The sequence below is a fragment of the Oryctolagus cuniculus genome, chromosome 20, assembly GCF_964237555.1.
Source record: "Oryctolagus cuniculus chromosome 20, mOryCun1.1, whole genome shotgun sequence".
NCBI classification, from domain to species: domain Eukaryota; kingdom Metazoa; phylum Chordata; class Mammalia; order Lagomorpha; family Leporidae; genus Oryctolagus; species Oryctolagus cuniculus.
The window spans coordinates 36,196,705-36,219,112 of record NC_091451.1 but is presented as its reverse complement, the minus strand read 5'-3'; the positions used below and the strand labels follow the sequence as shown (position 1 = coordinate 36,219,112).

At 49.3% G+C, this 22,408-nt stretch overlaps 1 protein-coding gene across 16 annotated transcripts in view; it reads left to right on the top strand.

Moving 5' to 3' along the window:
* TTC7B (tetratricopeptide repeat domain 7B) overlaps positions 1–22,408 on the top strand; it is a 243,600-nt gene that overhangs the window by 97,154 nt on the left and 124,038 nt on the right. For all 16 annotated transcript variants that reach the window (XM_070065535.1, XM_070065534.1, XM_070065536.1 and 13 more), the window contains 2 exons: positions 15,156–15,234; positions 20,974–21,146. In XM_070065535.1, coding sequence (XP_069921636.1) covers positions 15,156–15,234; positions 20,974–21,146 — 252 coding nt within the window. The remainder of the gene's footprint in view (positions 1–15,155; positions 15,235–20,973; positions 21,147–22,408) is intronic.

Here is a 22,408-nt window from a genome sequence, read left to right as displayed (position 1 = left end):
ATTGGATTTACATCTGCTACTTTGCTCTTTATTTCTATATCTTTCTCATGTGTTTTTCATTCTTCATTCCTTTCCTAGCACTTTCTTTTTTGTTTAAAAATACTTATTATTATTCCTTTTAATTTCTGTCTTATATTTTTTAAACTATTTTTTTTTATTTTATTTATTTATTTTGACAGGCAGAGTGGACAGTGAGAGAGAGAGAGACAGAGAGAAAGGTCTTCCTTTTGCCGTTGGTTCACCCTCCAATGGCCGCCGCTGCAGCTGGCGCACCGCGCTGATCCGATGGCAGGAGCCAGGAGCCAGGTGCTTTTCCTGGTCTCCCATGGGGTGCAGGGCCCAAGCACCTGGGCCATCCTCCACTGCACTCCCTGGCCACAGCAGAGGGCTGGCCTGGAAGAGGGGCAACCGGGACAGAATCCGGCGCCCCGACCGGGACTAGAACCCGGTGTGCCGGCGCCGCTAGGCGGAGGATTAGCCTAGTGAGCCGCGGCGCCGGCCTAAACTATTTTTTTTTAAAGTTGCTGCTAGGGCCCACAATGTAGCATAGCAGGTTAAGCCGCTGCCTGTGTTGCTGCATCCCATAGGAGCACCTGTTCGAGTTCCAGCTGCTCCACTTCCAGTCCAGCTCCCTGTGAATATTCCTGGGAAAGCAATAGAAGGTGGCCCCTGCCACCCACTTGCGAGAACCTGGTGAAGTTCCTGGCTCCTGACTTATTGTAGACATTTGGGGAATGGCAAATGGAAGATCTCTGTGTCTCTCCCTCTCTGTAACTCTTTCCCTTCCGATAAATAAATACATCTTTTTAAAAAAAAATGTTGCTTCTTTTTCTGTGGACTACAATCTGCATTTTAATGATCACAATTAATTTAGGATTAATACTAATTGAATGTCAATAAAATATAGCGACTTTGTTCCCACGTAGCTTCGTTTCTTCCCCTCTTGTGTTATTAATGTTTTTGTTAGAAATACAAAAATGCCATATAATAATTTCATTTTATATAAGCTCATTTTTTACAAAAGCTATAAGAAGAAAAGATAAAATATTTATATAGGCTTCTGTATTATCCTTTTTTATGTTTCTGGTACTCATTACTTTTTTCCTATGGATTCATATAATGCTCTGGTACATTTTCTTGTAACTTGAAAACTTCATTGAAATTTTATACGGGGTAGGCCTACCGTGAATTCTTTCACTTTTTTTTTTTTTTTTTTTTGTAATCTGAGCTTATCCTTATTTTGCCTTCATTTTTGAAGGATAGTTTTATCGGCTTTAAAACTTAATAGGCAGTTTCTTCTTTCTCCTCCCACTTTGTATAACTTCCCCTGGGCCTCATGAGAAGTTACGGTGAGTCTTATTGTTTCTCTGCGTATAAATAATTATTTTGGAGTTGTTGTTTTCGAGATTTTGTTTTTGCCTTTTCCTTGCTACAGCTTTATTAGCACGCATTTCTGTTCGTTTTTCTTCAATCTGTTTGCTCTCTTTTCTTCGGATGGTGTAATTTTTATTCACGTGGCTTTTCCACCATCTGGAAGTTGCCGTTGAGCCCATTTAGGGTATTTTTTGGTTTTAGTTATACTTTCAACTCTGTAATTCCCATTTGGTTGACTTTTGTATTTTCTGTTTCTCTGTTGGCAGTCCTGTTTGTAAAGTCATTGTCATCTTATTTTTTTTAACGTTTAAGCATAGTTTGCTTTCGTCTGATCATAGTTAAAGTCGATTCTGTGAAGTCCCGAACTTGCACCACTTGGAATGGGTTTCTATTGACCACTCTTTGAGCAGGGTCATGGTTTCCTGTCTTCTCATATCTTTTTTTTTTTTTTTTTTTTTTTAATAGGCAGAGTGGACAGTGAGAGAGAGAGAGAGAGAGAGAGAAAGGTCTTCCTTTGCCTTTGGTTCACCCTCCAATGGCCGCCGCTGCAGCCGGCGCACCGCCCTGATCCGATGGCAGGAGCCAGGATCCAGGTGCTTTTCCTGGTCTCCCATGGGGTGCAGGGCCCAAGCACCTGGGCCATCCTCCACTGCACTCCCTGGCCACAGCAGAGAGCTGGCCTGGAAGAGGGGCAACCGGGACAGAATCCGGCGCCCCGACCGGGACTAGAACCCGGTGTGCCGGCACCGCAAGGTGGAGGATTAGCCTATTGAGCCACGGCGCCGGCTCGTCTTCTCATATCTCATAACATGCGTGGTACAAAATGGAAGCACATGTAGTACGTGAATTAAAAATGGAAGGATACCGTTGATAGCAGATGTAGAAAACATGTTTTTTATTTGTTATTTTTTAAAAGATTTATATGTTTATTTGAAAGGCAAAGTTAGGGAGAGGGAGAGACAGAGAAAAAGAGATCTTCCATCTGCTGATCACGCCTCAGATGGCTACAATGGCCAGGACTGGGCCAGGCCAAAGCCAAGATATTCATCTAGTTCTCCCAAGTGGGTGGCCAAGCACTTGGGCCATCCTCCGCTGCCTTCCCCAGGCACATTAATAGGGAACTGGATGGAAAGTGGAGCAGCCAGGCCACCACCCAGTGCCTTTATAGAACACCAGCATTGCAGGTTGCGGCTTAACCTGTGCCACAACACTGGCCCCCAGAAGCTTTTTTTTTTTGCTTGACATGGAATATAGCAATTGAATGATTATGGAATGTTCTGTCATTTTCTGTATCCTTGAGACTCGGACTCTTAGTATGGGAGGAAGACAAAACAGATTTGGGACAAAAGAAGCCAAGGAAACACTTCAGTCCTGATTTTGAATGATTGAGTTGGTGATCTGGGGTATCTGTGTGTAAGCATGCATGCATGCATGTATGTAAAATATGCGCTCTGTGCATACACATGAATATGCTGGGGAGTGGGGCGGGTAAGAGACAGAGAGAGAAGTCTGGCTGCAGTGATTGACTCATTAGCAATGAACCTCCCTAGCTCCTAGACTGTGATTTTGAAATGTCATTTTCCAATAAAAGAAACTTCATCCTAGTTCTGGGACAGGAAATGTGTAAGATGAGCCTGGAACATCTTTACATGCATCCAAGTAACCAGGAAACTCTCAGAGACTTCTGTGTCATGTTAAAAGGACAGGCCAAATATGGGCAATTTGAATTTTAAGAAGTATAAAAATTGCAAAAGAGTCATCAAATGTATTTAAATTTATGAGTTCTAATTCAGTATCTTGAAAACTAAGTAAATGAAAGAATGAAACATTTTACTCATGCCAAACAGAAAGCCAAGTAGTAGATGAAAGGGAGCTCCTTCCTGTGAAATCATTCCAGCTAACGAAGGAAGACTCAGTGAGAGAATCGGGCTCTCCCCGTCGGGGAGCTCCCAGGGGCCGACGCCTCCGAGCAGTGACACCGCAGACCCCGCACACGCTGCTGCCAGCGCCTGGCCAGAGGGCTGGACCTTGAACTGAGGGGTGGTCAGGACCCAGCTGCCCACGGTGGAACTGCAGAGAACATAGGTGTACTGAACTGACCCGCGAGCGTGCAGGTTTTCCAGAAACCACAGGTCAAACCGTGCAGATCTGTCGCGGATGAGTAGGAAGGGAAAGAAAGAGGTCAAGGTGGAGAGATTTTAAAGAATCATCAAGTACTTTAACAAGTGAGCAAGACTGAAGTATACCTTTAGGGATGCGTACGTGAGTAATTGACCCAAGGAAACAATCCACTTTGGATAGAGGGGCCTGTTAATTCCCGCGGGTTGAGTGGCAATAGTCTTTTCTTTCACTTGGATGGTGGTCACAAGGGTATTTATCTTACAATGATCCCTTAAATATGTTGGTTTTAGATAGTGTTCTATACCTATATGTTATGCAATGAAAAGGTTAAGAAAGAAATGAGAAGCCAGTGAAAGATGGGCTGGAGCAGTGCCCTGTGCTGGGCAGGGCAGGGAGCCCTGGCCGGGGAACCCGGAGTCCTGCTCTGCATCACCCGCCCAGCTCTTGGGCTCACCTCCTTCTCTCCTCTGTGGGACTCAGTTTCCCTCCTTGCTGAGGGTCATGTATTCCTGCCTGCCATTTACAGTAACCGATTGCGGGTGGTGTCTCGCAGAAAGAGGGAGAAATGCTGACCAGTGTTTGCTGAGCAGTGGCCGTTATCTGCTGCCGGCTCCCCATGGCCCTGTAAGGTGGTTTGCACGAGGGTCTTCCTCTGTCCCAGCACGTGGGAACCCACTCTGGGTCCTGAAGGAACCCAAAGTCTTATGGAGATGGGGATTTTGTTGACAAGAGAGTGGAATAAAGGGCTGGCCTTCTGGTTGCTTGGAAGCAAATGAAATATTCCCCTCACTGAGCACATAGGGCCTGCTCGTATGCTTAAAAAGGCTTGTTTTTTTCAGGGGGGGGGGACTTGGGGGAGACAGCGTTGTGGTGTAGCCAGCCAGTTAAGCTACCACTTAAGCCAGCATCCCATATGGGTGCCGGTTCATGTCCCAGCTGCTGCTCCACTTCTGATCCAGCTCCCTACTAATGCACCTGGGGAAAATAGCAAAAGATGGTCTGAGTGCTTGGGCCCCTGCCACCTATGTGGGTGATCTGGAAGAATCTTCTAGATCCTGGCTTCAGCCTTGGCCCAGCTCTGGCCATTGTGGCCACTGGGAAGTGAACCAGTGAATGGACCATCTCTCTCTGTCTCTGTCTCTCTCTCCCTCTCCCTCTTCCTCTCCCCCTTCCTCCCTCCTTCCCTCCCTCCTTCGTTCCCTCTTCCTCTCCCTCTCTCTCTGTAACTCAACCTTTCAAACAATAAATATTTTTTTAAAGAGAAACTTTTTTCTTTCCTTTTTTAAATATGGACAGTGTTCAGGTGAACTTGAGTCCACTGCCTGGGTGAGTGATGGTGTATTCCTACTGGGAAGAGCCAGATACCCATGGTGCTGTGTGGTGGAAGAACCCGGTTTAGGAGCTTGTCCTGCTGACCTGTGGGCAGGCCCACTTCCGTGTTAGCATTATCTCGTCAACAGCAGTGTCTTCGGTAGTCACCCTCTTGCTTCCTGCAGAAATTCTCACCTCCAGGGAGGGGTCCATGGATCCCCCCCATCTTTGGACCAAGTGCTCCCGGGCACGGAGCTGTGCTCTGGCCTGCGCTGCTCCTGGCTGCCCTCCTGCCGCTGGGATGCCTTTGCTGGTGTGCCGTGGAGCCAGTCTCCCCGCCAGTTCCTTCGCCAGCTTCTGCTCAGCAGGGATCGCCGTCGCCTTCTCTGGGCCCTGGCATCAGGTGGGGCAGGGTTCAGCCCGCAGCTCTCACACGTGGGCCGCAGGGTCCTGGGAACGTCACCTAGCCCTTCTGAGCCCCTGATTCCTCAAGTGCAAAACCACGAACGGGAAGGAAGCTGTGGCAGGGTATGTCTAGAGACCAGAGCGGATTTTGCACTGTCCTGTGTCAAACCAAAGATGGCCCTCTCACCACTGGCTGCTTTAGGCTTTCGTCCAGCAGACGTTTATATGTGGAGTGAAAGGCCGGATGGTGGGGGTGGTGAGGGGCTGGGAGGGGGAGAGTTGACTGGGTTTCGAGCACCAGGTCAGGCACTTTCCAGTTGCCCCCTCGTTCACACATCAGGTAGGCATTGGTCCACTGCATGATGGGGACAGGCCAGGGGAAGCCGGAGGCCCCGCTCTGCCCTTCCCGGCGTGAGCCCAGCATCAGAGACCTGTTCCCTCCGCCAGGCTCCGTTGTCTCACGTTCCACCCTCTGTGATCACCCTGACCTCTACCCTTTTCTTCTCCAGCGCGTAAGCCTTTCCCAGGCCCGGGTCAGTGATGTGGTGTGACTCACAGGATGTGTGAGAATCCCATACAGCACCATGCTGCCACCAGCCAAGCAGTGCCGCTTCGTTTGTTTCCTTAAGAAAAATATGGGCAGCTTCTGTCTACCAATTCAATGGCAAGGATCCTTCCTGCCCTGCTGCATTGGCCTTTATGGCTTCGAGTTAGATACCTGTGGGCCAGGCCAGGCCCTGAGTGCCCCAAGTTACCGCCTCTTCCTGGGGTCTCACAGCCCCCCATACTTGCCCATGCTACCGGCTCGCTCCTCGTGCCGTTTGGAGCAGCGAACAGAGGTCTTTTCTTTCAGTTGATTCCCTTGGAGTTTTTTCTCACTTGTCATAGCTTTACAATACCCCGAGGCGTTTTGGAAATGCAGTTCTCCTGTTTTCTGCTCACTGAAACAGAAGAGAACACTGTGCTCTCACTGTCCATGTGAACTTTCAGCCTGGAGACTTGTGATGCATGGGCACGGGCCCTCCTCCCCTGACACCCCTGCTGCCTGCCTCCCTCTCCACAACCCTGTGGGCTGCGTGCGAGACCAGGATGACTGAAAGTCCTTTTTCTGTGTGACTTTCTTGCCTAGAATTAATTGATGTTTGAAGTCCTATCATTAACAGAACAGTTCTATGCTCTAGATTACCACTCTGCTACACTGTTTCTGACTTTTTAAATGAATACCAGATTGGCCTGGTGCTGGTCAGTGCTCTGTGTAATTGACCAAACCCCATCTGAGGAGGTGGGCTTGGTCTGGTGGAAGTAAACTACACCTGTGCTCAGCTTTCTGTCTCTAGCTCTGTATTTCAGACTCATAGAGTCTTGGTGGCTCGCCACTCAAATTCACATTTTTCAGTTTGGTCTGGCTCATTTTTTTTTAATAAATATTTTGTATTCATTTGAAAGACAGAGTTAAGGAAAGAGGAGAAGAGAGAAAGAGAAAGAGATCTTCCATCCAGTGGTTCACTCTCCAAATGGCTGCAATGGCCAGAGCTGAGCCAGGCTGAATTTCTTCTGGATCTTCACGTAGGTGTAGGGGCCCAAGAACTTGGGCCATCAGCTGCCGCTTTCCAGGCACACAAGCAGGGAGCTGGATCGGAAGTGGAGCAGCAGCGGCCCTGGAACCGGTGCTCATGTGGGATGCCAGCATCGCAGGCAGAAGCTTAACCTGCTTTGCTGCAGTACTGGCCCCAGCCTGGCCCTTCTTGATTCACTCAGGATATTCTTTGAGTGTTTCCTGTGCTGGCTGACACGGCACAGTGAGGAATCACTTGCCACCGACTCCCATGCCTCTCTTGGTCAGCACTGCATTGGCCCTGCCCTGCCCTGCCCCTGTAGCACTGGGTGGAAACTCTTAAGAGATATCACCGTCATCTCCAGGAGGGTGATGATGGGGTCCAAGAGAAAGAGTTTTTAACTATCACCTGACATCCATTGTCTTTTTTTTTTTTTAAGATTTATTTATTTTATTTGGAAGGCAGAGCTACAGAGAGGCAGAGGCAGAGAGAGAGGGAGAGAGAGAGAGGTCTTCCATCCTGTGGTTCACTCCCCAGATGGCTGCAACAACCAGAGCTACACCAATCCGAAGCCAGGAGCCAGGAGCTTCTTCCAGGTCTCCCACGTGGGTGCAGGGGCCCAAGCACTTGGGCCATCTTCCACTGCTTTCCCAGGCCACAGCAGAGAGCTGGATCTGAAGTGGAGCAGCCAGGACTAGAACTGGCACCTATACAGGATGCCAGTGCGGCAGGTGTCAGCTTTACCCACTAACACCAGGGTGCCGGCCCCATGATATCCAATGTCTTTTGTCATTGTGGCCCAAACCTGTGCATTAGCTAGGGGTTTTTTTGGACATAGTAGGCTTTCAATAAATAGCAAAGTGAATGAATGAATTAAGCTGGAAATTATCTTTTTTCTCCTTAAAAATTAAATGACACCAAAGAAGTAAAATAGGTTTCCATGTGCTGTAAATTGATTGGAAATCTAAAAGTCTCTTGAATGATGGCACTACATGAGAATCACGGACCAATGGCTTAAATTCTTAACAATACTTAAAATACTTACTTTACAATACTTAAAATGTGCTTCCTATATCCATTAACTCGTTTGATTCTTACAACAAGCCAGTTAGGTGGGCCAGTGGCTATTTCCATTTTGCAGATGAGAAACTGAGGCACAGGCACTTGCCCAAGGTCAACAAGTTGTAAGCTTGGATTGGAACCTGCACCGTCTGGCTCCGGAGTCTGTCCCTCTAAGTTTAAGTCCACAGATAAGTCCATGGTTCCCCAGGGGAATGCTCTGAAGCACAATCCTCATGCAATACACAAGTTTTGGTTCATTTATTAAAAGCAGTGTTAGACCAAGGAGTCCAAGAGTGCGCTGGATCCTGTTGGGCTTCTGGGATTAAACCGAACATAAAAATTCAGGTTCAAGAGGGACCACACCTGCTGCCTGGCTTGCTGCTGCACTCCCTGTGGCTGACCCCTTTCCTGCACATAGTAGGCACTCAGCTCATGCGTTTCTTGGGAATGAGCATCATTGTTCTTTGAGTTATCCCCAGAGGTTAAAGGGAAGAAGGACATGGGATGGGGCAAGACTTTCCATATTCCTGTTTCCTCGGAGACTCGGGCTTGGGGCGTGGAGAGGAACTGGCAGAAGGATGGATTATTCTTTCAACTCCTTCTGAGCTCCTGGGACAGCTGCATGCCTCTCATTTGTAGGCGTCCGCGTGCCTTGTTGGAAGGACTTGTTTATGTGTCCCTGCCCTGACCCACTAAGCAGGAACTCTTAGAAGCTGTTCTCCGTGCCTGCCGAGGTGCTGGTATGTCACTGCCTACTCAGTGCACTGCGTGCTGCCTGGCCAGCTGACCAAATGGCTAATTTATTCCACTTTGTCACAAGGATGCCTTCATCGCTAAAGAAATCCAAGAAATGTTGTTAAGCCTCGTACATCTCTCATTAGGTTTGAAACGAGAGCTCTGGAAGCTGCGCCTGCTTGTTCACATCCCAGCATGGATGGCTGTAACACCCTGTGCCACTAGATGCAGGCAGCAGCTGGCTTGCTGCATTGGTCAGAGAGAGAGTCCTCTGCTAAGGAGGCCAAGGTTGCAGGTTTGATCCCTGGCCCCTAACGGCAGCAGCCATCTGTCTTCACGAATGTGTGTCACTGCATCTGAGGCAAACAGTGCATGCAGCGGAAAATCAGAACCCGTTCTGGGAAAAACCCCCGACAGCCGGCCACAAGTGTCCTTTTGGATCACAAAGGGTGTCTTTTTCTTCTCCCGCTTTCCGGATCTGGGTATCTGGTTCTGATTGCAGACATTTTTTTCTTCTTTTTTTCTTTTTTATTTTTTTTTATTTATTGACAGGCAGAGTGGACAGTGAGAGAGAGAGAGACAGAGAGAAAGGTCTTCCTTTTGCCGTTGGTTCACCCTCCAATGGCCGCTGCGGCCAGTGCGCTGCAGCCGGCGCACCGTGCTGATCCGATGGCAGGAGCCAGGTACTTATCCTGGTCTCCCATGGGGTGGTGCTTGGGCCATCCTCCACTGCACTCCCTGGCCACAGCAGAGAGCTGGCCTGAAAGAGGGGCAACCGCGACAGAATCCGGCGCCCCAACCGGGACTAGAACCCGGTGTGCTGGCGCCGCAAGGCGGAGGATTAGCCTAGTGAGCCACAGCGCCGGCCTGATTGCAGACATTTTCAAAAGAAATCATACCAAGGGTTACGTAACTGAAGCAGTTGCAAGCCAAGAACTAACAAACAGCAGTGGCCCTAGAAGATAAACGGTGTATTTCTGTTCTAGTATTGTGTGGAGAATGCCCAGAGTACACGGGCTGCATCTCCTGACGGAAGGCGTGTCTGCTTTTAGTGGTCTCTCTTGTAAGCAAGTAAGCTCCTTTCAGCAAGGAGATGGGAAAGGGATTTCAGAGCCCAAGTTGGCGTCAAAGCTCCCTGGACGGCAGAATGAGAGTTTCCTGAAGCCCTCTTGCGTAGGAGTGCGCTCACTCTGGTCTCTTTTGGGGTCCCCTGGCCTGGCCTGTGTGGTGTCTGAGGCAGCTGGGACCAGGAGAGGTGGACCCAGTGAGGATCTCTGTCCTGAAGACGATGGCAGACAGACACACAGCAAGGTCGGTGTGCAGACTTGGGAGCATGCGGGAAGCTGTGCCTGACTCCTGGGGAGGCTGGGGATCTCCCGTGGGTGGCCTTGGCCCCGTGAAGGAGGACAAGGAGAGTTCCTGGGAGCCTGCTGACAGAGGGAGCAGTGGGTGTGGAGGTGCCGGAGCAGGGGAGTTTCCTGTACTGCCTGAAGCTCTCAGTCCTCGTTATCCACACGGCGCTCTGGGCGCTGTCGGGCCAGGTGCACCCGGCTACCGTGTAGTGCGGGAGGAGCGCACCCTACGGCCCTGCGCTATAAGGAATGCTGCTGCGGGCAGAAGAGATGCGTCCTAGTTGAGGGCGTGGCACTTGGCTGCCTGCTCCTCTGTGCTTTGTGGGAAAGAAAGGGAGAGAGAAGAGGTGGAAAACACATTCCCTGTGGTCTTGGTTGACTCAGCTCATGGTGATTCTCACTTTCATTCATTCAGCAAATATCTGAGTGCCTCCTGTATGCCAGGCAAGTGGCGTGGGGTACGCTGGTGAAGCCCACCCCAAGGTCTCTGTCTCAGAAGCGCCTGCATTCCTTGGCGGGGGGCGTCGGGGGAGGGGAGATGCAAGGCTCTCTGGGCTCCCAGAGGCAGGCAGGTGCCCCTTGTTCAGCAGTGTGTCCTCAGGGGCCAGCCTGGAACCTGATAGCTAATGTTGCACAATAATTATTGGAACAACCTGCTGCGTAAGTGTTTCAGAAGTGCTAGCTGGTAAGAAGGAAGGTGGAGAAAGCCAAGCAGTTTCTCTGCTCTGAGAGATCTGTTGGGTTGATTTGTTCTGCAGTTGATTTTTAGTTACAACATTCTCAGCCACCGAGGAGGGAGCATACTGGGTTCACTCTGGCAAGGCTGCTTTTTCCTTATTGCCAAAGAACTTGGCATCTGATGTGCAAGGTCCTTCCTTCACATCACAACAGTGGCGGGTGGTGTTGCATGTAAGCGTACTAGTGGCTTGGCTCAAACTTTGCAGTCAGAAGATGCTTCGGAAGGGCAAGTTTAAAGGGGAGAGTTGTCTTTCCCCACGCTCCTGCCAAACACACGTGCTGAGCTTGGCGTTCAAGCAGCCACCCTGACCCCGCTGAAATGGTTCTCAGGTCCTTAAGCTTCCCCGGCTTTCGGTACCCACTTCGATTCTGCAGCTCTGGCTTCTGTTCTGCGTGCATTTCCTCATTGGTTTGGTAGCGCAGAGGGGCCGGTGACAATATCAAAGAACTGAAACTGTTCCCACTTGTAAAACAGAGCAAGACAGAGTTGGATGCTGTGTATGTCAGAGTGTGGACGTGGTGGTCTGGCCTTGGAAAATGCTGCTGCAGGGCCCGAGGGGCACTGGAGCCTGTCCCAAGGATGGAGAGTCGAAAGGGGAAGGCCAAGTGCTGGGGTCTTAATGCCCTTCCTGGGGGTTCCTATGGCCCCTGGGAGCCAGCACTGATCCTCAGGACATCATATGTTTGAGCTCCGATAATGGCAGCAGACAGGCCTCGGGAGGAGGAAGAACAGATAGAAAAGGGCGGAGAGAATTGAAAATGGAAGTAGGTTGCAGGAGGAGCAGGCTGTGTACCAGGAAAGGTGGTGGGCTTTCCGGCCAAGCAGAGAACAAAGATTTGACCAGGAAGCAGGCCTGAGCTCTGATCAGGAAGCCGGGAGCTGACAGCGGTGGGGGCGTGTGCAGACAGGATTCGCTTGCTCGTCTGGCTGAACAGGCAGCCGGCCCCGGGGAAGCTCGCCGGCCCTTTCCGCCTTGGGAATGGCCAAGCAGCTGGGAGGGAAACGCACAAGCTCAGGAAGCTTCCTGAAGCAGAATGCAGGGGCTGAACCCGAGCTCTGGCAGCCTGCCGGAGTGCCTGCTGCTGGAAGCCTGGCGGGAGCACTCGCCTTCAGAGGAGTCTGCCATCCTGATTCTGACATCACCGCGCTGTCTCAGTCAAGGGCGCTGAAGCGGAATAAGCAGCCGCATGTCCAGGGTGTGCAGAACCCTGAAAACCAGGGCGCTTCCTCGCCTCTCTCGTCTGGGTTTGGAGTCAAGGTTTTAAGCAACAGCTCACGCTGAAGTTTAATGGAGCTCAACATTTTAAGAATAAACTAATATTTTAGAAACATGTGGGTTTTGTTTATGTCCCTCAAGTTGGGTTATTTTGTAGCATTTAAAATGTAATTCTTGCAAGTTAATTTCCCTTTTTTGTTCCTTTCCATCTGGCTAGAAAAAAAAATTGTTTCCTGCTCTGATGGCACCCATGGAGATGACTGGTTAAATAACGCGATTAAAAATATTTGAGTACTATGGGATCTGCCAAGAATTGTGTGCTCACACACTTGGGACACTTTGAGCCTTTTCTTGTATGAAAATGTGCCGTCTTCCACCTCCCACCCTTTGCTTGGGTCGGATTGATCAAGGTCGTCCTCTCTGCCTTCCTCTGAGTGAGCCACAGCTCAGGCCTCCTGCACCCCTGCCCACCGTGGAGTCCTCGTTGAACCCTAACTTCTCACCAGGAATAAGCCCAAACCGTTAGGGAAAACTCATTTCTCCTTCAGAGGCTTCACTGGGGAGCCACGCCCCCTGGCTGGCTTTGCTGCTGACGTCAGGCGTGGCATCCTTCAGCCACGGAGACTCCCTCTGTACCTCCAGCAGAGGGCCTCGGTCCTGCGCGGGACACAGCACAGCACCCAAAGAGGAGCTGCGTTTCCCTGCCCCTCGTTAATCTCTTGAGGCCGCCGAGGCCGTTCCCCTCAGGCACCGGACTTCTTCACCTGGGTCAACGGTTTTGCTTTCCAATTTTGAGTCAGTTCATAGAGTATCTCGTTACCCGTCATCACTGGAACACACAGAATTTATTTTAAATAGATATAAAGTTCATGGAAAGTGAGATTAAATTTTAAGTGTTTATTTTGGTGCCAAAAATTTAAAAGCCACACATATGAAGGATCTTCAAAAAAATAATGAAATGAATATTATGAAACAATTGCATTGATTTTCATCTTTTTTGCACCAAGGTAAATGTTTTAATCTCATTTTCCATGAGCTTTTTGAAGTGCCTGTACACACATTTATATACACACACACACACACACACGCATTCAGTAATTTGAACACTAGTGGCACTAAATATGCACCTGAGCTCTTGAGTTCACATTCTGTTCACCTGGAGTTACATTTCTGTTCTATGGCTTCCACTTCTTATGCCCAGTAAGACAGCAGAAAATGATAGGAAGCTCCCAGCCCGCTCTGTACCAGGCTTGTGAACCCTAGCAAGCCCCTTCACTGCTGTGCCATCATGGACTGAATTGTGTTGGGTCATTTTCACCTAGAAAGTTCTGTGCTTCTGTTACCATGTAAGTAGCCCATCTGCACGGAAGGCACAGGAAACATCCGAACAACCCATTCCCACGTGGGGTCTTCCTGAGTTACGGTGTTTAGATCTGGCCCTGCCATGCAAGGGTAATTTCCACCATGGGAAAGCAGCCCTTTCTTCCAGGGTCTCCAATTCACACTGCCTCAGTCACACCCTTTGTTCACACATTCAAAATGCCATTCCTTTTGCACATGGGAAGAGCTTAATCAGTGATCCTGGAATAAAATTAGACCTCCCTGTCCATACCCACCCCTTTTTTAGCTGTAGCTTAAGAGAACCGAGCTTCAGTCCAAAGCAAATGTACTTTGTTGCCTGTGAACACAGATCCTATAAAAACAAATGAAGGAGAACATGGAGTGAATTGCATGTCCCCGGCCTGTTCTCTAATCTGTATTCATGTCTGTGTTAGATTTCCTTCAGTGCTGCTTGGCGTCCTGAGCACAAGCTTCTCTTTTTACGCCACCATAAAGCTTCTGCTCTGATATCATCTGCTACGTGTGGGTGAGAGGAATATGGAGTATTTATGTACCTGTGCCAATAAAGCATTCCCTCAAAGCTCTGAGGCTGGTCTTGTGGAAGAGAACCCTGGAGATGTCAGGCAGGCATAAGATACAAATTAATAGCCCTCATGAGTGCTTGTAACTTAGAGAACACACATTTTGATTTAATACCTTTGTATGATTTAAAATGTCATCCAAGAAGACAGCTTAATACCTAGAGCACCTGCTGCAGCCCACAGAGCCTGGCTGACCTGCTCTGTGGCTTTTTGGAAAGATGAGATGTGTCCTAATGAGCAGGTTATAAATATCCCTGAGTTATGTCATAGGAGGTGGCAGCACTCAATGTAAAGGGACTGGCTGGGAGGTGTTCCCGGCTGAACAGACCAAGCACAGCTTTCAGTGAGAACAATATGTGCCTCTGTGTGTATGTGTGTGTGTGTGTGTGTGTGATATTATTTATTTCATTTGAAAGATGGAGCAAGAGAAACCAGGACACAACAACCAGGCACGGACCAAGTTGAAGCCAGAAACTCGATCCAGATTCCCACATGAATGGCAGGGTCACCTGCTGCCTCCCAGGATGTGCTTTAGTGGGAAGCCAGAATCAGAAGCAGATTTGAACCCAGGCATTCTGATATGGGATGAAGGTGTCCCAGGTGACATCTTGGCCACTATGCTGAAAGGCCTGCCCCAGGCCCGGATATGTTGACCGGTTGTTATTAAAGAAGTACTCATCCCCTAATGAAATGTGTCAGCAAACATGTCCCTGTGGGGTGTGCTGGGGATGAGATGAGATGTGGTCCCACTCAGGAGTCCCCAGATCCCAGCTGTCACACCTGTGCTCTCAGGGGGACTTTGATCCTTTCGCATGTTTTTGTCAGCGCAGGGCTGGGAGGGGAGCTGGCTTGATGGATTTACTGGCCAGTGACTTCCATTTGGAAAGACCCAGAATGGTCGCTCAGTTTTCCTCCCTCTTATCTTTGTCCCGCCCATAAAAGTTGCTACAAGCAGCCTCTGTCCTCATGGCTGGTGATGCCTGGGTCTCCGTGCCGGTGTCGCCACTCGCCTTGTGAACGGAAATGCAGCTTTGCAGGCCACTCTGGCAGCGCTGCTGTAAGCTTGAAGACACCGCCATCTTGCTTTTCTCTCCTCTTTCTTCTGTTTCTTAGTGAACTTAGAACTGATTTTCGGGTTTTGTTTTCTTGAGAAGATGTGATTGGGGTTAGGGAGTACAAAAGAGCATCAATCTTAGATCACAGTTTTCAGAGTTGACCAAAGATGGATGCATGTGCGGGAAAATAGCTTAAAAACTAGCCAGCATCCTTCATGTAGACAAAAATGCATTAAAAGACGTGTATAAAATATGTGATGTTAACACAGTCCAGATGGAAACCCTGTCAAATTCTTTGTGCACACAGGAACTTGACGAGAGGAGTCGGGAGATTCAGAGAGATCCTCAGAGCAGTCGAAACAAGGACCACTCAAAACCTGCGAATGGTGAGTGTGTCCCATACCCAGCTGGGGCAGCAGGGCACCTGTTTCATGTGCGTGTCTTTACATTTAACATATATGTAAATGTATGTATACACACATAGCTATTCACCCATTTAAAGTATACAATTCCATGATTTCCAGTATATTCAAAGAGTTGTTCAGCTATCACTAATATTTAGCCTTTGAATATTTTTAGCATAAATCAAAGAAATCTTATACTCATTCATAGTTAGTTCCCAATGTCTCCTTCCCTCAGCTCCTCGAAACCACTCATTTATGTTCTGTCTTAATGGATTTGCCTATTTTGGACATTTTGCATTAGGGGAATCTTGTAACATGTGGTCTTTTATGCCTGGCTTCCTTGCTTTCAAGAGTCCTTCGTGTTACAGCACATATCAGTGTTCTTTCTTTCCAGATAATACTCCTTTGTGTAAATACACCGCATTTACGTGTGTATTTGTCAGCTAAGTCATTTGTTTCCACTTGGTTGTTCAGTGACACGCTCTGAACCCTCACATGCAAGTTTTTCTCTCTACTTACGTGTTCTTTTCTCTTGGGTCTATACCTAGGATTGCAATCACTGGGTCCTATGGCAACTCTATGTTACCATTCTGGGAAGCTGCCATACTGTTTCCCAAAGGCAGCAGACGTGCTGAGGGTCCTGATTTCTCCACCCCCTCCCCAAAATATGCCGTTGTCTTAGCTGCAGCCATAGTCGTGGGTGTGCCGTGCTACGTCACTTGCATTTTCCCGAGGACCAGTGATGTGCGCATCTTGTTCTGTGCCTGTTGGCAGTGCTCTCCTGGGACATAAATGGTATCCTGAAAGGTAGACAGAACATAGACCCTCGGGATGCCAGTGTGTGTTGAAGCGGGGGTTGTGTTCTTATGATTCATACAAAAACTCAGAGCAAGGCAGGTGTTAGATCCTGGAGGGTAATACTGTTTGGGTATTAAGCTTAGAAGAGAAATATAAAAGATGGTTAAGTTAGCTGGTTGATCAGTAACTTAGCTCTCCTGTTGACTTGAATGTTCTGACTTCCTTTTTAATGCTTTCACTTTCCTGGAGCATTCATTAATTGTACATTTGCAGGTTGCCCCGTGGAGCCGTAGCTCTCGGATGTTTAGGTGAAGGCCTGAGGCTTACTAGAACCTGCACAGATGCCACGTGTCATATTTGATGTGGCAGCGCCATATAAGAAAGCCGTTTCTTCTGTCTTTTGTCATCCATGCTGCTTGTCTCCCTTTTATTATGAATCCCATAAGTCCTATGAGAAAACATTCATTTGGACAAGACTAAGAGATTCTTGTCATGAGAAAGGAAGCTATAGCTTTGGTGGACATCTCCAGAGTTTTAGGACATAGCTGTATAACTCGTGGGGCCAGGGCTGGACCAGGGCTGAGGCTGGGAGCTGGGGACTCACCCAGGTCTCCCACATCAGTGCAGGAACCCAGTTACGGAAGCCGTGACCGCTTCCTCCCAGGATCTGCGTTGGCAAGAAGCTGGAGTCAGGAGCTGGAGCCAGGAATCAACCCCAGGTCCCCTGCTAGGCTAAGGGCCTGCTCCCTTAGGGTCCTCTAAGGGGAAACAGCCTGCGACAGTATGCGTTCAAGTTGTGCCGGGCTTTTCTCTCAAACTGACCTCCTGCCAGCATTGCACAGCACTTCTCAGCTGGTCAGTATGAACAGCTTCTTCCAAGCTTGGAAGCACAGTGAAAGAAACTGATTAAATTGCCAAGTGTTTCATAACCATTTTAAAAGCAAATTGAAAAGGCCAGCCTCCAAAATCGTTTAAATACAGCGCATTTGTTCATTGCCCTCTCTCAAGAGGATCTATTTTATTAAGGAAATGCATGGTTTCCCCATGGAGAGGTCTGAGCACACCGAATCGCTGCGGGAGCCTGCCTGGGGCTCGCCTCCATGATATTTGCATGAATTATAGAACATCTTCTATTGGCTGGGGGTTTGGATTTTCAGATCAATGTATTGTAGCTTTTAGAAACCCTGTGAGGTACAGTTGTGAAGCAGATATGTTAGGAAGGAGAGGGGAGGGGAGGAGTCTCCTTAGGATTTTTCTTTTTTTCAGAGAATGTAGGTGAAGAGGACCCCAGAGAGCACTGGGGAGGCGGGAGCTGCCTGGACAGCTGGCTGTGAGCCGGCTGGTCAGTGCACACGGGGCACTTCCTATCTAGGTCACTCACACCTGTGGTCTCGCTGATGACTATCAAGTGACTAAAGTTAACTGTTTCTGATGTTTTGAGTACATCACAGGAACTTTGGACAAATTTACATCCCTGTGTCTGGCCCCAGAAATTCCAGGGGGACGGCCTGGGGCAGGGTCTGAAGTGCTGTCTGAGGTCTCCACAGATGGTTCTTTGCCCACCCTCGTTGAGAAGCACACCTGGGGTCTCGCTCACTGGTGCCTTGGTTTTGGACATCAGAAAGCTGCTCTGAGGCACTCAGGAGACAGTTTTTCCCCAGCCTTCATGACTGTAGATTCTTTTTAGGTTAGCTGATAGTAACTAATGTATGATATTCTTCCGAGATGGAAAAGTCCCTTTGTAAATTTTGTCTGGTGCAAGGCTGTAGCAGAAAAGGATTTGGAAATACATCTCCAGAACTTCTACTCTTAGATATATACCCCAAAGAGCTGAAAGTAGACATTCAAGCAACAATATGCAGGGAGTATTGTAGCAGCGCTGTTTACAGTAGCTGAATAATTCTGTGAACTGATGAGTGCATGACAAAGTGTGGTATTGTCAATGCGAAGGGATTTGCCATACAGCCACAAAAAGGAGAGAGAGCATAAACTTTCTATTAAGTGAAGGAAACCAGTGGGAAAGATGCGTATTGTATACTTCCCTTGCTGTGAAATTCCAAAATAGGAAAACCCATGGAGGCAGCAAGTCCACAAGTTGTTCCCAGGACCTGGAAGGAAGGGACTGGGGAGTGACAGCTTAAAGGGTGGGGTTTCCTCTTGCGGTCATGGAAACATTCTGGAAGCTGTTGGTGGTGATGGCTGTGCCACATGGTGAATGGACTAAATGCCATTGGACTGTGCCCTTTAAAAGGGTTTAACATGGTGAATTCCACCAAAAGGGTTTTTTTTTTTTAACACACACACTGCACTTAATGATGAGTGTGTCCATGAACACCCAGGACGGACCACAGGCTCGCTTCCTCCCCTTGACTCCAAGTTTGATAGCCGTTGATAATGTTTAAGCAATCAAACGACGAGCTAAACAGAGACTGAGCGAGCTCGTTGGCAGCTGTGTTGCCCTCCCTTTCTGAGCCTCGTCTGATCCTCAGCAGACAGGGCCGGGTGTCCTTCCCAGCCCCAGGTGTGGAGGAAGTGATGCCTGATGCGCAGTCACACCAGAGTCCCTTTTAAAGCCCCACGCCCACCCCTGGAAGCCGACCCCCGAGGGAAAACGGCACCTGGCGTGAGCTGTCCAGCAGCGCTCAAGCAAGTAACAAGGAACAGAAATGAAGCTTCACGATTCGGAGTGCCTCTATGCCAGCTAAAGCCAGAAAATGTACTTTCTGGTGTTCGTTAGTTTTTCCTTGAAGATTTATTTCTCAGCTACAGTGAGTGGAAGTTATTTTTGCCCGTTGAAGTTTCCAGCAGAAGTCATTAGCTTATATAGCTGCAATGAGATCAAAATGAAACTATAATGAAAGGTTTAAGAAAACAGCTCAGAAATTGTTTAGGTCCTGAAAATCGTGTTCTTATGAGATCTTTACAGATGGCTCAGTTGGGGATGATCAGAGTGCATTTAATTCCCCAGTTTTATAGACATTGAAAGCCAGTGGGTCTTGCCTGGGAGTAATCAAGAAAATTTGCCTCCACCCAGTGCTTATCAGAAGCCACCAAGCTAGTGATTTGGTTGCATTTCATTTTCCTTGTGGTGTTGTAAGAGATTGCCCATGGAGGAGAGTCTAGCAGCATTCTCTTCTGGAACATGCTGATTTTAAGAAAGCCTCCATCTCGGGGAAGATCAGCACTCTTTGTCTACATGTTGCAGAGCCTGGGAAAGCCTGGTGGAACCTCTGCTGGGTGCCGTTGCTATCCCTGACCTGTCCTGGGCAGCCTGAACTGCCCAGGGCTGCGTATGTCTCTGGGGGGATTTTTTTTTTTTTTTTAACTTCTGTTCTTTCTCCCTGGAAGAGGATGAGCTAAATGAACTCACATCAGTGAGTCAATCAATAAAATCTTTCCTAGTACACCCCCGCCCCATGCAGTCTACACGTACTGCTCCAGGCGGTGGGGTTACCGAGTGCTTGGGGAAGCCTGGCAGTCTGCATCTGATCCAGGAGCTCAAGAGCTGGAGGCTTCTGGGTTCTCCCAGCGAGGAAGGAGGTACCCATCCAGCTCTGGGACAAGATCTTTCTCAAGCCGGCGCCACGGCTCACTAGGCTAATCCTACACCTATGGTGCCGGCACCCGGGTTCTAGTCCCGGTCGGGGCGCCAGATTCTGTCCTGGTTGCTCCTCTTCTAGTCCAGCTCTCTGCTGTGTCCCGGGAGTGCAGTGGAGGATGGCCCAAGTGCTTGGGCCCTGCACCCCATGGGAGACCAGGAGAAGCACCTGGCTCCTGCCTTCAGATCGGCGCAGCGCCGGCCGTGGCAGCCATTTTGGGGGTGAAACAACAGAAGGAAGACCTTTCTCCCTCCCTCCCTCTCTCTCTCTCTCTCTCTCACTGTCTAACTCTGCCTGTCCCCCCCCCCCAAAAAAAATCTTTCTCAGTCAGGAGCCGTAGTCCCACCTTTGCGCTTCTCTCCTGCACGAAGCCGGGGATGCACTGAGAACAGGACACTCAGGTGCTGAGTCCCCAGGTGGGATCGTGCGGGGCTGACCCTTGGTGCTTCTGGGAAGGAGGACACGGGAAAGAGCTACAGCGGCCATCTATTGTCAGTGAAGAGATTCTTCAGGGATGGCCTGAGCTTAGCTGAGTACTGGCTTTTGCCAGGTTTGAGCTGGAGCAGGCATCAGCTAGGAGGTTATGAAAATACCTGGGGGCCAGCACTGTGACATGGCGGGTAAAGCCACCACCTGCAGTGCTGGCATCCCATATGGGTACTGGTTCAAGTCCTGGCTGCTCCGTTTCTAATCCAGTTCCCTGCTAATGTGCCTGGAGAGCAGCAGAAGATGGCTCAAGTCCTTGGGCACCTGCCACCCATGTGGGAGACCCAGCAGAATCTCCTGGCTCCTGGCTTCAGCTGGGCCCAGCTCTACCCTGGCCAATGCAGCCAGTTAGAGAATGAACCAGCAAATGGAAGACCCCTCTCCCTCCCTCTCTCTCTGTCTCTGCCTCTGCCTCTCTGTAACTCTGACTTTCAAGTAAAACAGGTAAATCTTTAAAAAAAAAAACAAAATGAAATAAAATAAAAATCTCTGCAGGTCACCTGGAATTCCCAAGAGCTCTTGGGAAAGGGTTTAGCTTAAAATTCAGTTGTTTCGGATGGGAAACGTGTTCCAGAGTATAACAGAGACAGAGCAGCATAGAAAGTACATGAACCTTCGTTAAAAAAAAAAAAAAAAAAAAAAAAAAAGTTTGGGCATCTTAATGTATCATTTTATCTTTTTGTCATAAACTGGTATAATTGTCCTCCCAGAAGTAAACTTTCTAATTACGAGTCTTGGAATAGTACCTCGCATAAAATGATGGCCGAGACACATTTGTCAAACGGATGCCCAAAGGACACGAGAGAGATTCACTGCTGCGCTGCTCCCTCTCTTGCAGACGATAGCCAGGCAGCTGGCCGAGATCCTGCTGCGGGGCATGTGTGAGCAGAGCTACTGGAACCCCCTGGAGAGCCCGCCCTGCCAGTCGCCTCTGGACGACCCTCTCCGGAAAGGAGCCAACACGAAAACCTACACCCTCACCCGCAGAGCCCGTGTCTACGCAGGAGAGAAGTATGGGGGTTGATGTCCTGACTTGTAGTTTAGGGCACAGGAACACGGGGCAGAGGTCCCACGTGCAGGGCAGTAGGGAAACCTCATGGCTCATGGAGCAGGTGTCTGCGTGCTGCGGGGGACATTTGAAGTGGGAGCATGGCCCTCTCGGCCAGCGCTGCTGGGGTTGGGGATTCTCAGAACCCCGGCACCTCGCAGCACTCAGGGCAGAGCTGTTTGTAGGCCAGAGCTCACGTTTTTTCTTTTCTTTAGCAGTGGCTGATCCTTTTATTTACAATCTTGTTCTAGACGGAATTGGACGTAAGGGGGAGATTGAAGTAATTTGCAAGTGATTGGAAATATCTCTTTAGAACTTGTTTATCCTTGTAGGATTTGAGTTATGACGGGGACCCAGAGCCTCTACACTCTCAGTCTCAGTCGGGGCGGGAGAGGGGAAGAGGAGGAGACAGGAGGAGAGAGAGGAGAAGGGCTGGGAGCGCGGTGGCTGACTCTCCCCGACTTCTGCCATCGGAGTGCCTGTGCCTGCAGGGACAGGCGTGCTGGCTCCTCCAGATCCCTAGTTAGGCAGAGGAGAGTGTGCCTGCGTGAGTGCAGAGAACCTCTTTGGTGTTACTGAGTTGTACAAATGGCTGCAAGACCCAGGCTGCTGCTTCGGAAGTCCCAGGGAAGGCACCGATGGAGACGGGGCCCCAGGGAACGCCACACTGACGTCCCAGACGAATGTGGCGACCTCCAGGGGGACGGCTGCCTCCGCATTGTCTTGAGCCGACCCCGACGTCTGTCCCCCTCACCGCTTCTGCTTCCGTTGCGGATTTAGACGAGGAAGCAAATCCTTAGCTTTCCCTGGGCTTTATTTTAGCTTCGTGTGCACACCCCTCTTCCACGCCCTGTTGAACCAGGAGTTTGTGTCATCCCCAGCCTGTGTTTACTCCTTGGTCCTTCTCTGAATTCCTAAGACATCTGTTCCAGCGATTCCCAAACTCGCACTGTAAAAAGCTGACCTCCCATTGCGAACTGTGGAGACGTGGGTTTGGAATTCACTGTTTCAGAGACACTTAGGTTTTCAAAAATAGACTCTAGATTTGTTTTCCTGTTTTAGATCCTTCCTAATAACCAAGAGGCCAGGAACATTAAGGAGCCCATCTCTCACTCCCTCCCCAGTGCCCGGGACGTTAGGGGGGTGTTGTTGGGGTCAGTGCTGCTGTGAGCCTTCCTGCGCGTGTTTCTTCACACATTGCAGTCAGCTGTGCGAGGCTGCTGCA